This window comes from Corvus kubaryi, unplaced genomic scaffold, assembly GCF_017639235.1.
Source record: "Corvus kubaryi isolate FWS band 111438036 unplaced genomic scaffold, C.kubaryi_AGA036_p1.0 37397, whole genome shotgun sequence".
NCBI lineage: Eukaryota > Metazoa > Chordata > Aves > Passeriformes > Corvidae > Corvus > Corvus kubaryi.
Window position 1 is genome coordinate 8,759,599 of NW_024581136.1, and position 17,649 is coordinate 8,777,247.

The 17,649-nt window shown below is 38.1% G+C and overlaps 1 protein-coding gene across 1 annotated transcript in view; it reads left to right on the forward strand.

Annotated features, from left to right (window-relative positions):
• CPB1 (carboxypeptidase B1) overlaps positions 1-14,834 on the forward strand; it is a 38,489-nt gene extending 23,655 nt beyond the window's left edge. The window contains 7 exon segments of the mRNA XM_042041833.1: positions 128-229; positions 1,494-1,595; positions 3,975-4,085; positions 4,164-4,254; positions 4,960-5,162; positions 13,289-13,373; positions 14,607-14,834. Coding sequence (XP_041897767.1) covers positions 128-229; positions 1,494-1,595; positions 3,975-4,085; positions 4,164-4,254; positions 4,960-5,162; positions 13,289-13,373; positions 14,607-14,794 — 882 coding nt within the window. The 3' untranslated portion in view covers positions 14,795-14,834.
• Positions 14,835-17,649: the final 2,815 nt, after the last annotated feature.

Sequence of the window (17,649 nt, forward strand, 5' to 3'; positions counted from 1 at the left end):
CAAACTGTATTAAATATTAGGCCACATTAGATGCTCAGAAAGACTGTTCTGGCTTAAAGTCTGCAAATTAATTCGTCTGGACCTGAGGAACACAGACATCAATAGATTTAACCTCTTTATTAAACAGATAGCTGCTTGGACTGCTGATATTGCTGCTCAGAACCCAGACCTTGTCTCTCGTAGTATAATTGGGGAAACATACGAAGGACGGCCAATGTACCTTCTCAAAGTAAGTGTCTTGATTTCTCCATGCCAGACTCTTCCCTTACTAACCTCTGCAAGATTATGATGTCTAGTAAAACACCAGTGATGCTAACAAAATGTTTAAAGTAATAGACATTTTGCAGAAAATCTAATATATTTTACTATTACTATGATTTTTTTCCAATTTTATAATTTTTTAAAGTAGCATAATGAATTATTAGAAGTTCAGACATATAAATTCAATCACACTCCTGAGAGTTCTTGAATGATCATCTACCTTTATGTTCTCTCCATCTGTTGTTTGTAAATGCATTTGTTCTAAAAGCATCTATAAATGTCAGTCTCTGGCAATAGGAAACAAATTTTTATCTTCACCGTATGTAATTTTGAGGTGGTTTTGATTGGGGTAGAGTTAATTCTGTTTTCAGTAGCTTGTAGGGGGTTGTTTAGGATTCGTGCTGATTTGGAAATGGTGTCGATAATTCAGGGATATTTTAGTTACTGCTGGGCAGTGATTACACAAAGCCAAGGTCTTTTCTGCTTCTCACACCACCAGCCAGGAGAATGGCACCTGGGAAGGGACACAGCTGGAGACAGCTGGCCCCAACTGATCCAGGGGATATGCCAGACCACACGGCTCATGCTTAGTGATAAACTAGGGGGAAGGTGGGTCAGGGCCACTGCACGGGGGCTGGCTGGGCAATTGCTTTCATTTGCATCACTTGTCTTTCTTGGGGTTTATTTCTTTGGTTTTGTTATTTTCCTTTTCATCATCGTCAATATTATTATTATTCATTAAACTGTGCTTATCTCAGCCCACATGTTTGCTCTGAGTGAGCTACTGCATTGTGCTTAGTTGTCAGCTGGGTTTAAACCACAGACTTTTTTTTTCATAACTTTTATGAATTAATAAAACAATAACTTAAATAAAGGTGAAAGGATAAGGAGTACTTGCCCCAAAATGCACAAGTATTTACAATAATATATCATTCAAACATATAAGATGAACTTTTAGATATACTACAGGAAATAAATCAACAGTGCAGAATAATCAAATAATTGGGAGAAGTTTATCTACATTAATAAAAATGAAAATATTAAGAGTATTGTTTTAGCTTGAATACCATGGTCAGCTACAGATGGGAGCACTCCATAGATTTCCATTTAAACAAGGAATGCTATATTTGTATAAAGTTTGATTTTTAGGTCAGCAAGCTGACTGACTTGCTCTGCATACAATTTGTTTTGTTCAAGCCCTGGGGTGGTTCTTTTTGTTGTTTTTTTCCTAGATGGGAAAAAGCGGTCCAAATAAGAAGGCCATCTTTATGGATTGTGGTTTCCATGCAAGAGAGTGGATCAGCCCTGCTTTCTGCCAGTGGTTTGTGAAAGAGGTCAGTAAGCTTAATGATGAAAAAATATTTTACAGAATGCAACTATGTTTAAGAAAATCTGAAAAGAGCAGAAAGAGCTCAGGCCACTGCCTTTCTCCCTCTAAATATGTGTCTGTTCATGCGTTCTCTCACCTCAGAGGGTCACGGTGTAACTACCTAAACTAGATCTTTGTGCTTGGACCTGTAATCTTTCAGCAGCTTAAGACAACCTGAAACATGTTTAAGAGGTACTGGCAACTACTAGGGTTACTCACACAATTTGTAAATTCTTTTTTGCACCTGTAGTCAGAGAAAGGTGAGAGAAAAGCAAACAGCTCTAGTAACATTATAAACATAGCCATGTTCTGTACACAGACATAAGGAATAAGGAAGTTGAAGGGCACATCAGAGGGCACCTGAATGCACTTCAGAACAGCTGACTTGCTGCAGTGCCAGGTGGTGGATTTCTTGCAACCAGCTTTATTCAGTAAGGCAACAGAGAGGATGGAAACCTACCCCCAGCTCAGCACTGAGGAAAGGTACCCAAGAAAGGAGGAAGACTATAAATGAAGCTTCCTAAGCTCCACTCAGGAAGAGGGAAATGCATATACATCCCTTCGAGCTGCCACTTCAGGCTGTACAGAATGGGTGCAAAAATATGAAACCATATTCAAGGAAGAGATGCACTGGTGAAATTAGCTTCACTTCAGTCTGGGATACTTTAGGTCTTGAATTAAACAATGTTATGTCCTTCATATTTTCTTTCTCACCACCACTGTAAAGCAGGTGGGGATTATCAAATGCTGCACAGTCATCTTCACAGAGACAGGTATACTACCCCTCAGATGGGGGAGATCAATCACTTTAGCAGAGCAACTTACTGATTGAATCTCAAATTTTGTAATAACTTCGGTTGAAAGATTAAAAAAAAACCGCCAACAAAACCAACCAAACAAATAAATAAAACCACACCAGAAGCAGCAGCTGGAATTTAAAACCCAAGAAAAGGAAAGCCAATCCACATGAACCAGCCATGCTGGCAGAGGCTTTGGTGGCAAGTATAATCTCAGTCTTATCAGACAGGCATGCGGTTTTGTGTAAGGAGCAGTGGAAATTAGAAGTGACATTTCAGTGGAGTCAATGGGAATATGATTTCATTAGTGCCTAATAAGGCTGCAGACAGTATGTGGTACCATTTTTCTCTCAGCAATTCACGTCACTGCAGCTGTCATTTTCACTGTCTGGTCACTTAATTCATGCGTGTACCTGACACCAGCAGTGCCTCTGCTCAGTGTGTCCATAGGCAGAAGTGCTTTAGAAGTGCAGACCTCTGAGCACCATCAGCATTTCACCTGTGATTGCTTCTAGACATAAAAGTAAAAAAAAATAGAGAAAAACACGAGCAAGGTGGATTGTTATATGTATCTCAAAAAAGAAACCCACCCAGACAACAACAACCAAACAAAAACAACAATACCAAAAAACCAAACAAAAAACCAAACAAACAAAAAAAAAAAAAAGGAAAACCCCACCAATAACAAGGGTAAAATAAAACCTGAGAAAAGTAATTTCAAGTGATATGAAACTGCTTTTCTAGATTTTACATCCCACCCTCCTATTTGTGAGTTACAGGAAAAAAAAAAAAGCCTTTCTCCATTGCATTTCCCCATGTTGTCCTTTATGGCTGTGTAAACAAAACATGGGTGCAACACACTTAGAGTAAGTTTCCATGATCATTGTATGGTTTCTCAACATTGATATGACTCTGTGAACAAGCATAGCAAGTGCCAGGCTATAAACAACCAGGATATACAGAATAGGGCAGGAGTTCCTGTTTGTTATTCAATATATGTGTCTGGAAAAGTGCACGGAAAAATCTGCCTCCCTATGAATAAATGCTTCCACAGAATTATGACTGGAAATGAGTTAGGATGCTACTTAGAAATATTGTCTATAATTTTGGTTGTTGATGAAATTTCTGCACAACAGATATAGAAAATGGAAATAATGATTTTTCCTTCTCACATAAATTAAACTCAAACCTGTAAGGTGTTAGGATGTAGGAATATATATGGACAGGAATACGTTCTGTCTGTACTCAGGAAGCTAGTAAATGGAAGTCTCTTTCCAGTGATTTATCATCCTATTCAAAATCAACATTCCTTCATCTTATAATTTATCTACCAGCATAAGACGGTTTTCTAACACCAGTGTGGTTTGAGTCAGCATAAATCTAGCACATGTAGTAACACAGAGGTGCCATTTCATGTGCTGGAGTGACCTGGATGACTTTACCTACCACATTCATTAATTCCTGACCCAGACCCAGGCCCTTACATACACACAGGAGATACACATCTGTGAAGGCATCATCAGCTTTTTCTGCTTTTCTCCAAGTAGGCTGTGGAGACATATGGAAAAGACACTGTCATGACAACACTTCTCGATAATCTGGACTTCTATGTTCTGCCTGTTCTTAACATTGATGGTTACATTTACACTTGGACAAATGTAAGTACATTCTTCTTATTGTTGGAAGAGCCAACTGTCAGAACTTACTCTTAGTTTTCATCTATGATTCTGTTACAGGACCGCATGTGGAGAAAGACACGCTCTAAAAATGCCAATAGCATTTGCATTGGGACAGATCCCAACAGGAATTTTGATGCTGGCTGGTGCAGTAAGTGTCTCCTAACAAGAGTTGCAAGTAATTATATACAAGTGCAGTAGCCAATATAGTTAATTATGGATTTCCCCTACCTGATGGTACAGCTTCAGCTTGACTGACGCCCACCATTGGAGCATTGTGGAGTGGATTGTGTTTAATTTTTAGAGCTGTTTTGGGAAAAAAAGCCAAACTTTGACTACTAGCATCATCAGTATGGCTACTTCCATGAACATATCCCCACACACGTGTACATATACACCTACACTTCCACACATGTGTACACATATATATATACAGACACACACACACGGCTATGAGCTCAGAACAGAAACCAAAGGAGCATGCTTTCATGGAAAGAGGTCTCTTTTGAGTGGTTTCCACTTCTCTGTTTCATGGAAGTGCCTTAGAAATTGAGAAGATATGCAAGGAAAGGACTGTAAAGTACTGAAGCAAATCAATATCCCAAATAATTTCCATAATATAGGGCTTTACATCCATATTCATGTCCTTCCAACTATGCACATTCTAAAGGCCATATTTATTCACTGCTATGGGATGTTTCCCAGTGTCTTAACTATGCCATAAAATATTCCCTCCTCTGATATGATATGTGTATTAGCAGGAGTTCCAAGGCTTACCTACAAAAGTGGTGTAACATGACTCTCCTAACAACCCACTTTTTCATTAAGTACTCATTAAATTCACCTTTCTTCTCAGCTACTGGGGCCTCAAAATCCCCCTGTGCTGCCACTTACTGTGGCTCTGCACCTGAGTCTGAAAAGGAGACCAAGGCTTTGGCTGACTTTATTCGTGAACATCTTTCTACAATCAAGGCATACTTGACAATTCACTCCTATTCCCAGCTGCTACTGTTTCCTTATTCATACACTTACAATTTGCCACCGGATTACCAGGAACTGGTAAGTCTCTTTGTCATTTTGACTTAATGAAAAGAATAAGCAAAAATCATCACTTGCTACTTAGGTCCCTTTAAGCAGTTTCTTTAACATCTGGAAAGAATCCACACCACCAGTTTTTGAAGATATTTTAGTCTTTCTTAGCAAGAACAAGGGAAACCATGATGGTTTCAAGATAGCTCAAGCACAGGATGAACTTAAGAGCTTTATTTAATTTCCATATACACAATGAATTTGGTACAGCGTCAGTTTGGTCTTCCAGTCGCGCCATCCAGAAATCCCCTCTGCTGTGCAGCACTGCCTCTTCCTGACTCCAGAGGTTGCTGTATGTGTACCTTTAATATTTTACATAAAACCACTATGGCCTGTAAGCCAAGCTAGCAGCTTTGTAGACTGTAATAACTATTAAATAACTCGACTGGTATCAACAGCAGGCAAGGATCTCTGTCTACCACTTTCTACTGAACCTTAGTCCTCACTGAAGTAAAATGATGAAATTCCTGATGGTACTGGGTCAGGACAATGAGGAATGACAAACTTTGACAAAAGTGTAATTGAAAACAGCTACAAAAGATGTGAAAAGTTTCCCTTTTGAGGCCCTTTTCAAGGGGCCCTCATTTAAACATAAACATTTTATTTAGAAGAAGAGAGGATGAATGTGGTATTTTATAGGACAATTCATCTTTTATCAATTCTAGAGAAAAGCCACAATATAATGCCACTTAAGAAAGATTTTTTTCTTTTGCTCCTTAAAAACAGATAGAGAGGTTAGGACTATTAAATGTGTATAAAAGCTGTAAACATATCATAGGCCAAGAATCAACAATCATGAATAATAAAATGACTTCAGTTCTCTGGAATATTAGCAATTAGAATCTGTTGGCAGGGAAAACAACACAGCAAGAGAAAACAAACACATTTTGATTCCCCCTCTTTCCTGGATGCTGCCAAAAGTCCAAGGCAACAACACTGTGTGTTGCTCTGCTGTGCAGGTTTGACAGATTTATGAGTGCTCGCAAATACATGTCTTGATTCTGAACACAAATACAAACCGGGGCCAAGAGTGAACTTTCTTGTTAGATTTTTTACAGCCTAAAACAGAAGATGAAATTAAAAGGCAGATTTTGTTTTCTTAATTTATATTCCAGGAATTTTGTAATTGAAATTATTCCAGGGAGTGATAGTAATATCTTGCCTTCATTTTTTACAAAAGCTTCATAATTCACACATTGCAGTTCAGTCTAAAGTAATAAAACAGCACTAAACACTTGAAGCTGCTTTGTTGTCAAGATCACAAAGTCCCTATTTGTTAAAAATTTGCATGACATTCTCTCCCCATTTTTTGAATGAAGAGCAAATGTGATGAAATGTAACTAAAAGTACAGTGTGTTTCTCAGAGTATTAAATAGAAAAAGTTTACATTGGTAACTCATTACCAAAACAATCTTTAGCAGTAAGAAAGAACCTATGTGCTTTGCTAGGTTTTAAAATTGTTAAATTTAAATTTTACATTGTCATTGTTCTATTCTAATATGGAGTAAAATTTAAACTCCCTTTCCTGCCATAGAAGACAATTCTGCTGTTACCATAGAGCATAAAAACTAAATTGCTCAGGAATACAGGACAGAAATTCCTCTTCAGCCATTTGATTTCACTTTGTATATTAGTCTTTCCAATATCACTTTATCCTATATTTTAAATGAGTCACACTGATACCAGATAGAGTTCCATTATATTCTTCTACAGAGCAACCACAAATCTCACCACCATGACAAGGTGACCTTATGAGTGCTTTTCACATCTTAATTAAGGGAAATTATTTCCTCTATTGGTGATACCAACAGAGACAGCAGGATCCTAGAGGTGTTCAACTTGTGCAGTATCTGATTTTAACAAGGGAAGACTTGTTGCCAAGAGTCCTTTTGGACAATGAGATCAGAGTATCACCCAATCAACACGGCCTATAGTTGAGATAATTAAACAGAAAGGGCCTTATGCACTCCAATGTCAGTGAATTAAATTGAAAAACTGACTTCCACAGGCTGTGGGTCAGGTTCACAAGTGCAGCTTTTCAGGTTAGTTCAGATAACTCGAGACACACTCATTTAAGATATGACTAAAGAAAATTTAACATTTTCAATCAACAACTGTACTTTCTTGAGACAAGACAGCTACAAAAAGAGGAACTATTTTATATGTCAATTGCTGTGTTTAATGTCTAAAAGTTCTGTCTAAATTTAGAATTTGGAGAAATACTGAAGAACGAGAATCTTGACTTTTAATAGATATTGTTTGGGCAAATAAAATAATCATAAATCATTTTGTAAATGAAGAACCAAAATTTATAGTGCCATTATCTTATCTAAGATGTTATTTTTACCCTGACAGATCTAATAAATTAAAGGAAATATAGCTGCAATTTCTTATCTCTTTCAGTGAGCAACTGGACATATGTTTAAACAAAATCTCACATGTCTGCTTATCATTAATAACATTTTGTTCCATTGTATTTAATGAAAGGTAACATAATACCGTGGAGCTTATGTTGCATTCCAATGTCTGAGATATAGAAGGGTGCAAAAATTGAGTAATTTGAGATTGAAGACACTAAGTCTGCAGAAGAAAAAGGCCCAGAGAATGCCTGTACCTTCCTTCCCTGAACATGTAGTGAACAGTGTGTCCTTGGGGCTCAAAAGACTTTTTCTGTTTACAGCCTCAAGAAATCACCAGAAGGCCTAAAACTATTTTGGTTTCTCAGGTAGAACAGGGCACTCTGAGAACCCCTTTATATTCCACTACATTGCTACAGCAAACCAGAACACCTCAAAGTTACTGTAACTTACTTAAAGCCAGGGATTAGAATTATCCCTCAACCATGCCTGGCCTTGGGGTGTAAAATGTGATGGAAGTCAAGTATGTCCCTTCCTTCCCACAACTTCCCACTCTTCCCCTGAGATGCAAGAGAATCTGTGAGGTTATCAATCCCACAGCTCACAAGGATTTTCCCTAAATTTGTCTCCCTTTATTCAGGGTTGTTGTTTTGTTCCCCACAATGTGGGGAGCTGCACAAAACTTTCACTGTTATCCAAACAACAAAAATAAAAACACACAAGACAGGAAAATCTAGGTCAGGAATTTCTCAGAAGTTACACAATATTCTTGTGATGACACCCTAGAAGAAATATGTCCTCCTTTTGGAGAATCACATTTTGTCTGCCTCACAATCCTCTTAGCTCATTCTTTACTATACCCTGGAGTATTGCTCTGAACACAGAATACACACTAGAATCCCTCTCCTACAGGCAACAGAAGCATTAGCTTTTCACAATAAGAAAATATGCTTGGCAAGGCCAGTATCTCTCCACACCCCAAAAAGATTATTTTCATCTTTATTTTACTATTCACATTTTTGTCCTCTTGCAATAAAGAACTATGTATTTAATCAGACTTTTCACAAACAGTTCAGCCCATATTTTTTAATCAGTTCATATATATTTGCCTTAGCTTCCCATTAGGTCACCCTATGCTTTCCTCATTTACAGCAGACAAATCTAGCTTTATCAATTCTTGTTTGTATTTGAATTGGCACTGAACTGTAGTTTGAGAGAGCAGAGGAATGTGCATAGTGCCCTTCCTTCCTTCCCATTTCGATTCCATCTCTCAGTTAAACTCAGCCCCAAATATATCTCTGCAGCCAGCCCATACTCACTTACCAGATTAAAGTAGGTGTGTTATTACAGTTTCACAGGCTGCAGAATATTACACTCATTTACAACCCAAGATAATTCCAGTCTGTATTACTTGAAGCATTACTTGTAGCATTCTGGCTACATGGGTTGTTGTTTCACCTCATCAAAATTCACCTTCCATATTGGGTCAGTCTAGCATTTCACTTCCTCTTGAGTGCTTAAAATAGGACATTTCTAGGACATAGAAAGCAGAGATATGCCCAGAGTCTGTGCAGCCTGCAAGAGTGAATTTCAAATATTTAGCATGACACTGTGAATATCAGTCTGATTATTTAACTTAGTGCCTGGTTGTAAAGTTCTGAATATGTTTAAGGCATATGAAGATCTGTGGGTAAGAATTGTTGAATAGCAAAAATCCTACATCTAAGAGACTCCGACAAGCCAGTGAGGAGTTGCAATCTGCTGCTGTTGTATCTGTGCTATTGCACAGATTGCATTACTGTGATTGTAATACTTGTTACAGTAAATACTGTTAAAGTCCAATGGGAAGCACAACAAACAGGAAAGTGGGCAGCAAAGCAGTGTTTGAAATTGGCTTCACAGCTCCTCTGTTGAGTTTACCACAACAGAACTGTTCTGTACTGGCAGTCTTACAATTGTGAAAAGGGTGTGTTTAGTAGCAGCATCTTCCAGTTGACATTCATGTGTGAATCTGGCTGATAGACAAGAGTCTCCAACAGGTGTAGGGCCCATTTACCTTAACTGAGTTGCACTGGAAACCCTCTCACCAGGGACCAATTTCTTTAGTACTGTCACAGAGAAACAGGCTTGTAAAGAAAAGGAATCATTCCACTGAAGTCCTCATTGGCTGGATTCCCTGGGCTCTTGGAGCACATGCTTGACCATGAGCAACAACAGAACAGTGAACTAAATTACACATCATCATGGAGCCTTGAGGAGGGAGTCTGTTTTTATTGGCAAAACAAGAAGGCTCAGAAGTTTAGATTCACTTGGCTAAAGCCAACTGAGAAAATCCACATTTTCAGACTTTCATTACAAAGGAAGTTGAGGGTCATTTTACTTTACAAGTAAAACACACAAGACCAAGGTGAAGGGAAAATACAGCTTGGGCAAATCAGTTTGCAGTCCAGTGAGGGAAGAGAGCAACGGGTCCAGTCAAGCAGTGAAAAGGCTTCTCCAGACCACTCTCAGATTGAGAGGGAAAAGGGAGTTGTTCACAAACAGCAGCTGCATAATCAACATCTGTGGAGTGTTTCTAAATGGTTACAGTTTGCTGACAAATCCAGCCTGATGATACAAGAATAAAATGAGGGAGATGCTCCCATAAAAATAACCTATTAACACACAAAATATGCTTAGCCTGATAATTTATCTTGTTAGTCCAAACTTCCGGATGTGGTGAGAAAGAAAAGCCAGTACCACATCTTTCATTAAAAGCTAATAACTGAAAACCCTAGGTTTGAAGGTTGTTAATTATGAAAGATAATGACAACTGAGAACACAACTCTGCTGTCTCACTGGCCCACGCACTCTTTACACAAGATCAAGCAAAATATTGGTAATTGCAGTGTAAACACAAATGGGTGATGAGTGCAGGAAATGCCACCTTCTGCTGAAATGACCAGCTCTGAGAGCTCAGCTGGGAGTCAGAAGCTGCAAAGCCATTTCTGCTCCCAGTTACAAGGTATTACCCTGGAGTTATTTCTTTGGCTGCAGGGCGACACTTGCTTCTCTGCTACTGTAAATCTCACCAAAATTTTCCTTACAAAAGAGGGATTCTTAACAGTATAAAACCCCAAACAAACAAACTCCAAACAAACCACAACAATTCAGTTAAGCCCATTGTGCCAAGAAGTGTAGAAAATCATTGAACAACAAAGAATATCCTCAAAGGTCAAAAGAAAAACAATGTTTCTCCTTGCAGGTGTACTCCAAATAACTTACAAGCTTGAAAACCTAAACCACTTTTCACCTTTTTGGAAAACATTGGTAATATTTATATACCTCTGCAAAGACCTCCCTATTATTTCCTTCTTATGGACTGTTTTGAGTAATTGAGCTATTTTGGAAAAAAACCCAAACAAATTTTCCTCATATTTTGTATTTATACTCACAAGTATTTACTTAATACATATTATTCCTGCTGGTTTATATTATATTATTAAGAAATTACATTAGTTCCTATAAAGTTGAAATTTATTTTTCTACCTTTAGGTTTTGGACTGTAAATCTCTTAGGAAAGTAAATGGTAGAGAGTTACTTAAAGGAAAACAAAAAGATATCAAAACTTCTGATAAAGCTTCATTTCATGATGAAGTCATAATGCTTAGGCATGTTTTTCACTCAGAGAGGGTCATTTAAAATACCACTTTATCTCCAGCCTGGAGAGCTTGAGGAAATTGTTTATTTGGATTCTAGGCTCCAAACAGCTGGAAATTTCAACTGCTCTTTCTACAAATCTCTGTTTTTACAACTTCCTGGCCAATAATAATAAAATCCCTCAGGTAAAAAGATTTCCTGACATATTTTTTCCGGTATCTGTTCTGGTATGATTTAAAGCCATCATTTGGCTGCTGGCTGGAAGGAAAGCCTTGGGTGAAACAGCCCCAAAGAGCAGCTCTGCTCTTCTATTGTCCCTATTTTAGTTTACTAAAGAGAGAGCAAATACCAGTTACCAACAGGTCTACATATTGCATCAGACAATCTTTCCACATTTTATTTCCACTTTGCATACCGTTGAAGAGAGGAAGAATCAGTTTACATTTAAAAATTCATTTGCTATTGAGAGAAGATTTGACTAAATCTCAGAGGCTGATTAAACGTATATATTATAAACAACAGATGGCTGAAGAAAACATGGCATCACTAGCAGATAGCAGACTCCAACCTCTACAATTCCCTCAACATGTGTTAGAAATTACAATGGGTTTTAGAAAAATCAATTTGTTGAGGGATTAAAAAAAGAAAGAAAAAACCCAACCCAAACCAAACAAAAAGAAGACCACAGGAGAGACCTCAGCTACTCCAATCACTCTGGATCCAAGATAGTGAAATGCAGAACAACATTCTTCCTGCAATTGCTCGTCTTTATGTGATAGAGAGGCCAGAAATCAAACCCCACATTTAAGTACAGCCAGTGTTATAGGTGGAAAGACAAGCTTCAAGTATGCTTTGGTCTGCCTTGTTTAAATATCCTTCAACGCTAAAGGACCACAAATTCCTAGAGCAAACTCCCATAATTCTAAAATGTTCAAAACCAAACATTTGGGAATGGGGAAACTAAAGGGGGAATTCTACAAGAGAGTAGGCTGCCAGTGATAATGCAAACATGTTGTGATGTTGTTTTTTAGAAGCTAAGAAAGTTCTCTCACTTAACTAAAATTTTCTAAACACATAGTTCAATACGCCTTTTTGAGTAATTCAGAGGAACACTTGAAGCATAAGGATGAACAGAGAATACTTTCCAATATATCTTCCACTGGGAAGTAAGCCAGAGTGTAACCTACAGAGAAGGAAAGGGCTTGAGGAAATTCCTGGAATAGTAAGCCATTCAGCTGCAAGCTATAAAGAAATATATGGCAACCCATTGCTTATTCTTACACTGAACATATGCTTTCAAAAATCATTCATATTTATCATCTGTTAGTAATAGTTTTCATGTTTTATTACCAACATGCTGTATAATGAAGAATTGGAAAAGCCACACGTTCCAAAGAAAAGTCTGTAATTTTCCTTAATGCAAACACACAAAGCTTCATAGTACTATTGATGGGCCTGATCCAACCCTCACTGAAATCAGTGGGAGTTGAAAGAGTCCCTCTGTGCACAGGAAATGAATTGAAATTAATGAGACTACATATGGTTTCAGGGTAATTTATGCCTTTTTAGGCTGTTAATATTTATAAGACCTTAATCTGCTTCCACTTGTATCAATGTTCAACTCCCCTGACTGAGCCGACTCTACTCTGAATTTATGGCTGCATGAACAGAAGGAAAAGAAAGGCTATTGTATGTTTGCAATTTACTGTTACCAAGTTTTTACCATTCTCTTATCTCTAAGTAAGGTTCCTTACTTAGTTTTAACCTTGTACAAGCTTCTTCTAAGTCTAGAAAGTGCTGTTACCCCTTATCTGTCCAAACCCCACTGGACTGTACACCAGGCTGCAACAGACCATACACAGACTGGAGCACACTCTTAAAGCTTGGAGAACGAGTTCTTTACTGCCAAGCTCTTTTCACAACATCAGGACAAGCTGGGCCTTGTCAGCTACTGACACCTAGTCATACTGAGAGGTGAACAACAGTTTTCACATAAAAACTTCTCCAGCATAGCTTTTCAGTTTATTCAACAACGTAGTTGCTTAGATTCACTCAGAAAGCTTCTGAAAATCTGCATTTGTCATTCTTCTTCTCCTACAGAATTCCATAGCAAGGGCTGCTTCCAAAGAGCTGGCCAGTTTGTACAACACTAAATATACATACGGACCGGGAGCTGAAACAATCTGTAAGTATTGACCTAAATATACTAACAATCTATATTAAGCGCTACTAGGACTACAAAATGCAGTTTTTTAGTGATTCTTGTTCCTCTTTCTAAGTCGTTCCCTTCCTTCTTCACATGCATATACTAGGTATATATGGGATCTGTCGTTTCTAAATTCTGGGATAATTTATTCCTTAGGGATCTCAGGAAGTGTGTGACTCCCTGGAAAGCAAAGTGATGTAGTAAAATGGTTATGAATTCATGTGCATAGCATGAATTCCTAAATCATACACAACTTAGATTTAACATAAAAATGTTGACCTGAGATTTTCTGCATTTCCAGTATCTCCAAGTCAAAGATGATGTGAATCCTTTGATTGCACTGTGTGATGTGAATCCTTCAACCACTCTAGCAACACAAATTTCTTTTACTTTGCATAGTATTCTGAGACACATACTAATTGCAATGCTATTTGTAATTTCTATGACTAATTATTCTACCCTTCTTGGGAACTCAGCTGCGGATATAGCCTTTGCAGTGCCAAAAGCCAAGTTGAGGCTGCCAAATCTAGATTTATAGAACTTTAATATCTCCCATATTTAAGATCTCTTAATTTAGTTTAATGGAAACTAATTTCCTTTGCCTGTTTCTCCTTCCTCAAATAGTTAACCCCTCCCCCAAACATTTAAAAAAACCAGTTTCTTCCAATTTTTATGGAGATTCTTCCTTTAGAAATGTTTTGGTGATGCTTGGCAATTCTGGAGGCTCCTTCCTTAGCAAAGAGACTTTTTATTGTACCAGCTACTGAAAAGGGAGGGTACTATTTGTCCAGCAGAAAAAGATGAAGCTGAAATCCTAGATATGTGTTCTTTCACATCTCTGTGAACCTCAAAAAGTCACACAGAGAGCAAGTATTTGCTTCTGATACCAAGCCTTTCTAAATACCCCCATGCAACCGTGCCATTCTCCTGTTCCTTAGACATTTCTCCCATGGTTTCTCCACAATACTGACAAGAGGGAGCAGTTTAGCTTGTTTACATTTGCTTGCACAAATCAGCTGGAAAAAAGCTCAAAAATGGCCTGAAAACACAGAAGCTTTCCCATGCGCAGGATAAATCAATCAATTCACTGAATATTTCTTTTTATCTGTCCTTTCTGCATTCCTGGCTATGTGACTTGACTCCAAAGTATTTCTCATTTGATGTGTAGCCACTCTTTTCCAGTTAAGCTTTATTTCATTTCTTTACCAACAGATCCTGCTGCAGGGGGCTCTGATGACTGGGCTTATGATCAAGGCATCAAGTACGCTTTCACTTTCGAGCTCCGGGACACCGGGAGATACGGTTTTCTTCTCCCTGAATCTCAGATAAAGCCAACCTGTGAAGAGACTTCACTTGCTGTTAAATATATTGCCAACTATGTCCTTGAGCACTTGTATTAGAATAGAGTTCTAAAAACTATTAAAGTAGGCTTTAGAAAAAGCAGCCTTCCTTTTTTTTCTTCCCTAACAATACATTTTTATTTCTCTACACCTAATGTTCTTATTCATATTCTTAGTCCACCACAGGTGACTAGAACTACAAGTTTTTCAAGAGAAATTTTAGAAATTCAAGAGAAATAAAACATTTTTATTAAGGCACTGTCCATAGTTGGGGGTTGAAAAAGAAAGAGCACAAGAAGATTAATCAAACTAAGGTAAAGGTCGCCTTATTGATTAAAATTATCTTTACACATAGAAGACAGGCTGAGCATTAGAGCTTACACTGCCTGTTAACCAAAAGGAAAACAGCCAGGTGATCCACATAAATGGACTTTCACCCAAACATTCATTGCCTTAATAGCAACAGTAGCAAGGAGAAGCTCACATCACATACTTTTTAAATTATGTTAGCTGTGATGCGCTCTTTAGAATTTTCTCAAAACCTACCTTGGATCTGTCCCATCACTGTAAAATAATTTGGATCTGAGGTCACTGGTAGTCCAATCTGGACTCAGTCATGAAAATTATAATTACTATTAATGGCCAAAACTTGATATAAATCATGCTACCCTGCATCTAAGGTTCTCACACTCACTACAGTAGCATCTCCCAAAATGTTCTCAGAGTCCTGGTACTTCCTGGGGCCCCACACGTTCCTACTGTCATGAGTGGAAGAATCATAAACAGCCATAAAGACTAAGTCTGGTGATAAATTAGTAACTGTTTCTTTCATGAAAAGCTGTAGAGAATTATCCCCTCCCAATCAATTTTCTGTACAGGTAATGTGGGTCTGATTGGGTCAGTGAGTGAAAGTGATAAATTGCTACTCGACATCTTTCCCACAGAACTGCAGAAAATGTGTTTGGCATCTATTAATGCTGTTTGGAGTTTGCCTAATATGGGACACACTCTGCACAATGATAGGGAAAAACCTTATGTCAACACAGAACCTGGCTGATCTCCCTGCCACTGCTGGAAGCTCTAAGCAGAGACTTCCCCTGTCCATTGATGATCCTGGAATTAACCCTATTTCTGGCAGGTCCTTAGTTAATCCAGTCAACAGAAGCCCAGGAATGAATCTTACAGAAAATGGTTGTCCAAAGAAAATAATCAAATTCAAGACCTGTCAAAAACTAGATGTTCTCCCTTTTTGTCCCTTTTCAGTGGAAGAAAAAAGGAAGACAGGGTCCAATTTAAAATTACACTTTCATTTATGTGTATAAGAAAAAGAAAAGCACACATCCATTAGCCCACTCCAATTAGCCCAGCAGCACTGAGATTAAACTACTCCTCACACACAACTGATCCATCTGGTTTTGATCACTGGTGAAACTGAACCCATGTGTGAAAGTAGCACGTACCAATAAAAAGACATATCATTCTGTTTTGCAATAGAAGTGGGGGGAAGGATAATCAACATTACTAAAAATAGCACAGGATGTGAGCAGAACATACTGTCCAGAGCCAAACATGTCACAAAGGGCAGGAAAATAAATTTCTCGGAATATAAAATATTTTGGCTAATTTTAAGTAAGTATTAGCAACCATCCAGGGACTATCCTGACTGTAACTTTGTTATTTGGGAAGATGTCACAGGTTTTACACCAACTGCAATGTGAATTGTTGATGCTCAGCACTTAGTACTATGGTGTTATTGACAAGTTCAGTCAGCTTGATGATCTTGGAGATCTTTTTCAACCTTAATGATTCCATTCTATGATTCTATGATCCAGTAACAGGCAGGCACTTGACTGCAGGCAAGCAAACACACAGTTACAAATGCAGTTGAGGGGTAGGTCACAGCACCCAGCAGCTCCAACAGCATTAGAGTTACCCCAATTAATTTAAATGTGTGACTCTGAGGCAGAATATGGTACACATTTGGTGGCTCTGACATCCACAAATCAAGTCACAGCAAGGCAGTGATCTGCAGCTTTTCTGTGCCTTCTCCCCAGAAGTTCATATTTCGGCCTTAGCTTCCCATTAGGTGACCTTATGCTTTCCTCATTTTCAGCAGACAAGTCTAGCTTTATCAATTAAATTCTCCCCAGAAGGCACTCACTAGCACTGCTGAGCAAATTATACAGATGCAGAGAAGAGCAATCAAATGTGGTATTATCATCCATGCAGCTTGGAACATAAGCCAAAGAATATATGGGAGAAATTTAAGCAAGAAAGGACATTCTGCTAGCAGGTAAGCTGCTAGTGCAGAGACACTGAAAGAAAACATGGAGAGGAAGCAAAAGTTCATCAAGAAGTCACAATGCTTCAAATTCTAGCATCACTTTCAAAAAACATGTAAATTTCACATGCAAAACTAATTGATAACCTATTCTCACATTAAAACACATTAAACTCCATGTGAACACAAGAAAATACCTTTTTATCACAGATACCCAAACACTGAAACAGGTTGCCCAGAAATGTTGTGGAGTCTCCCTCCTTGGAGATGTTGTTCAAAACTTGGCTGGACACGGCCCTGGGCAACCAGCTTTGTGCTTTGTGTGATCCTGTTGATGTCTGCTTGATACAGGTCAACCAAGGACTGAGATGAACAATTTCAGCTTTTCCTGTTTGATTTATACTGCTACTTTAATCAGATAAATAGAAAGGGAACATTCTGTTTTCCTGATTAAGAATCACATCGCAAAGATGCCATCTTTCTCATAGTAAGCTATTGTTTAGTCAAATGCATTCAAACAGCCAATTTATTTCAGTGTTCCCAAACTCAAAAGGGATTAAGACCTGATGAAGTGCTTTAAAGACAATGTACCGTCCCTCTGCCAGGTCTCACAGAAGTGATATTGGAGATACCA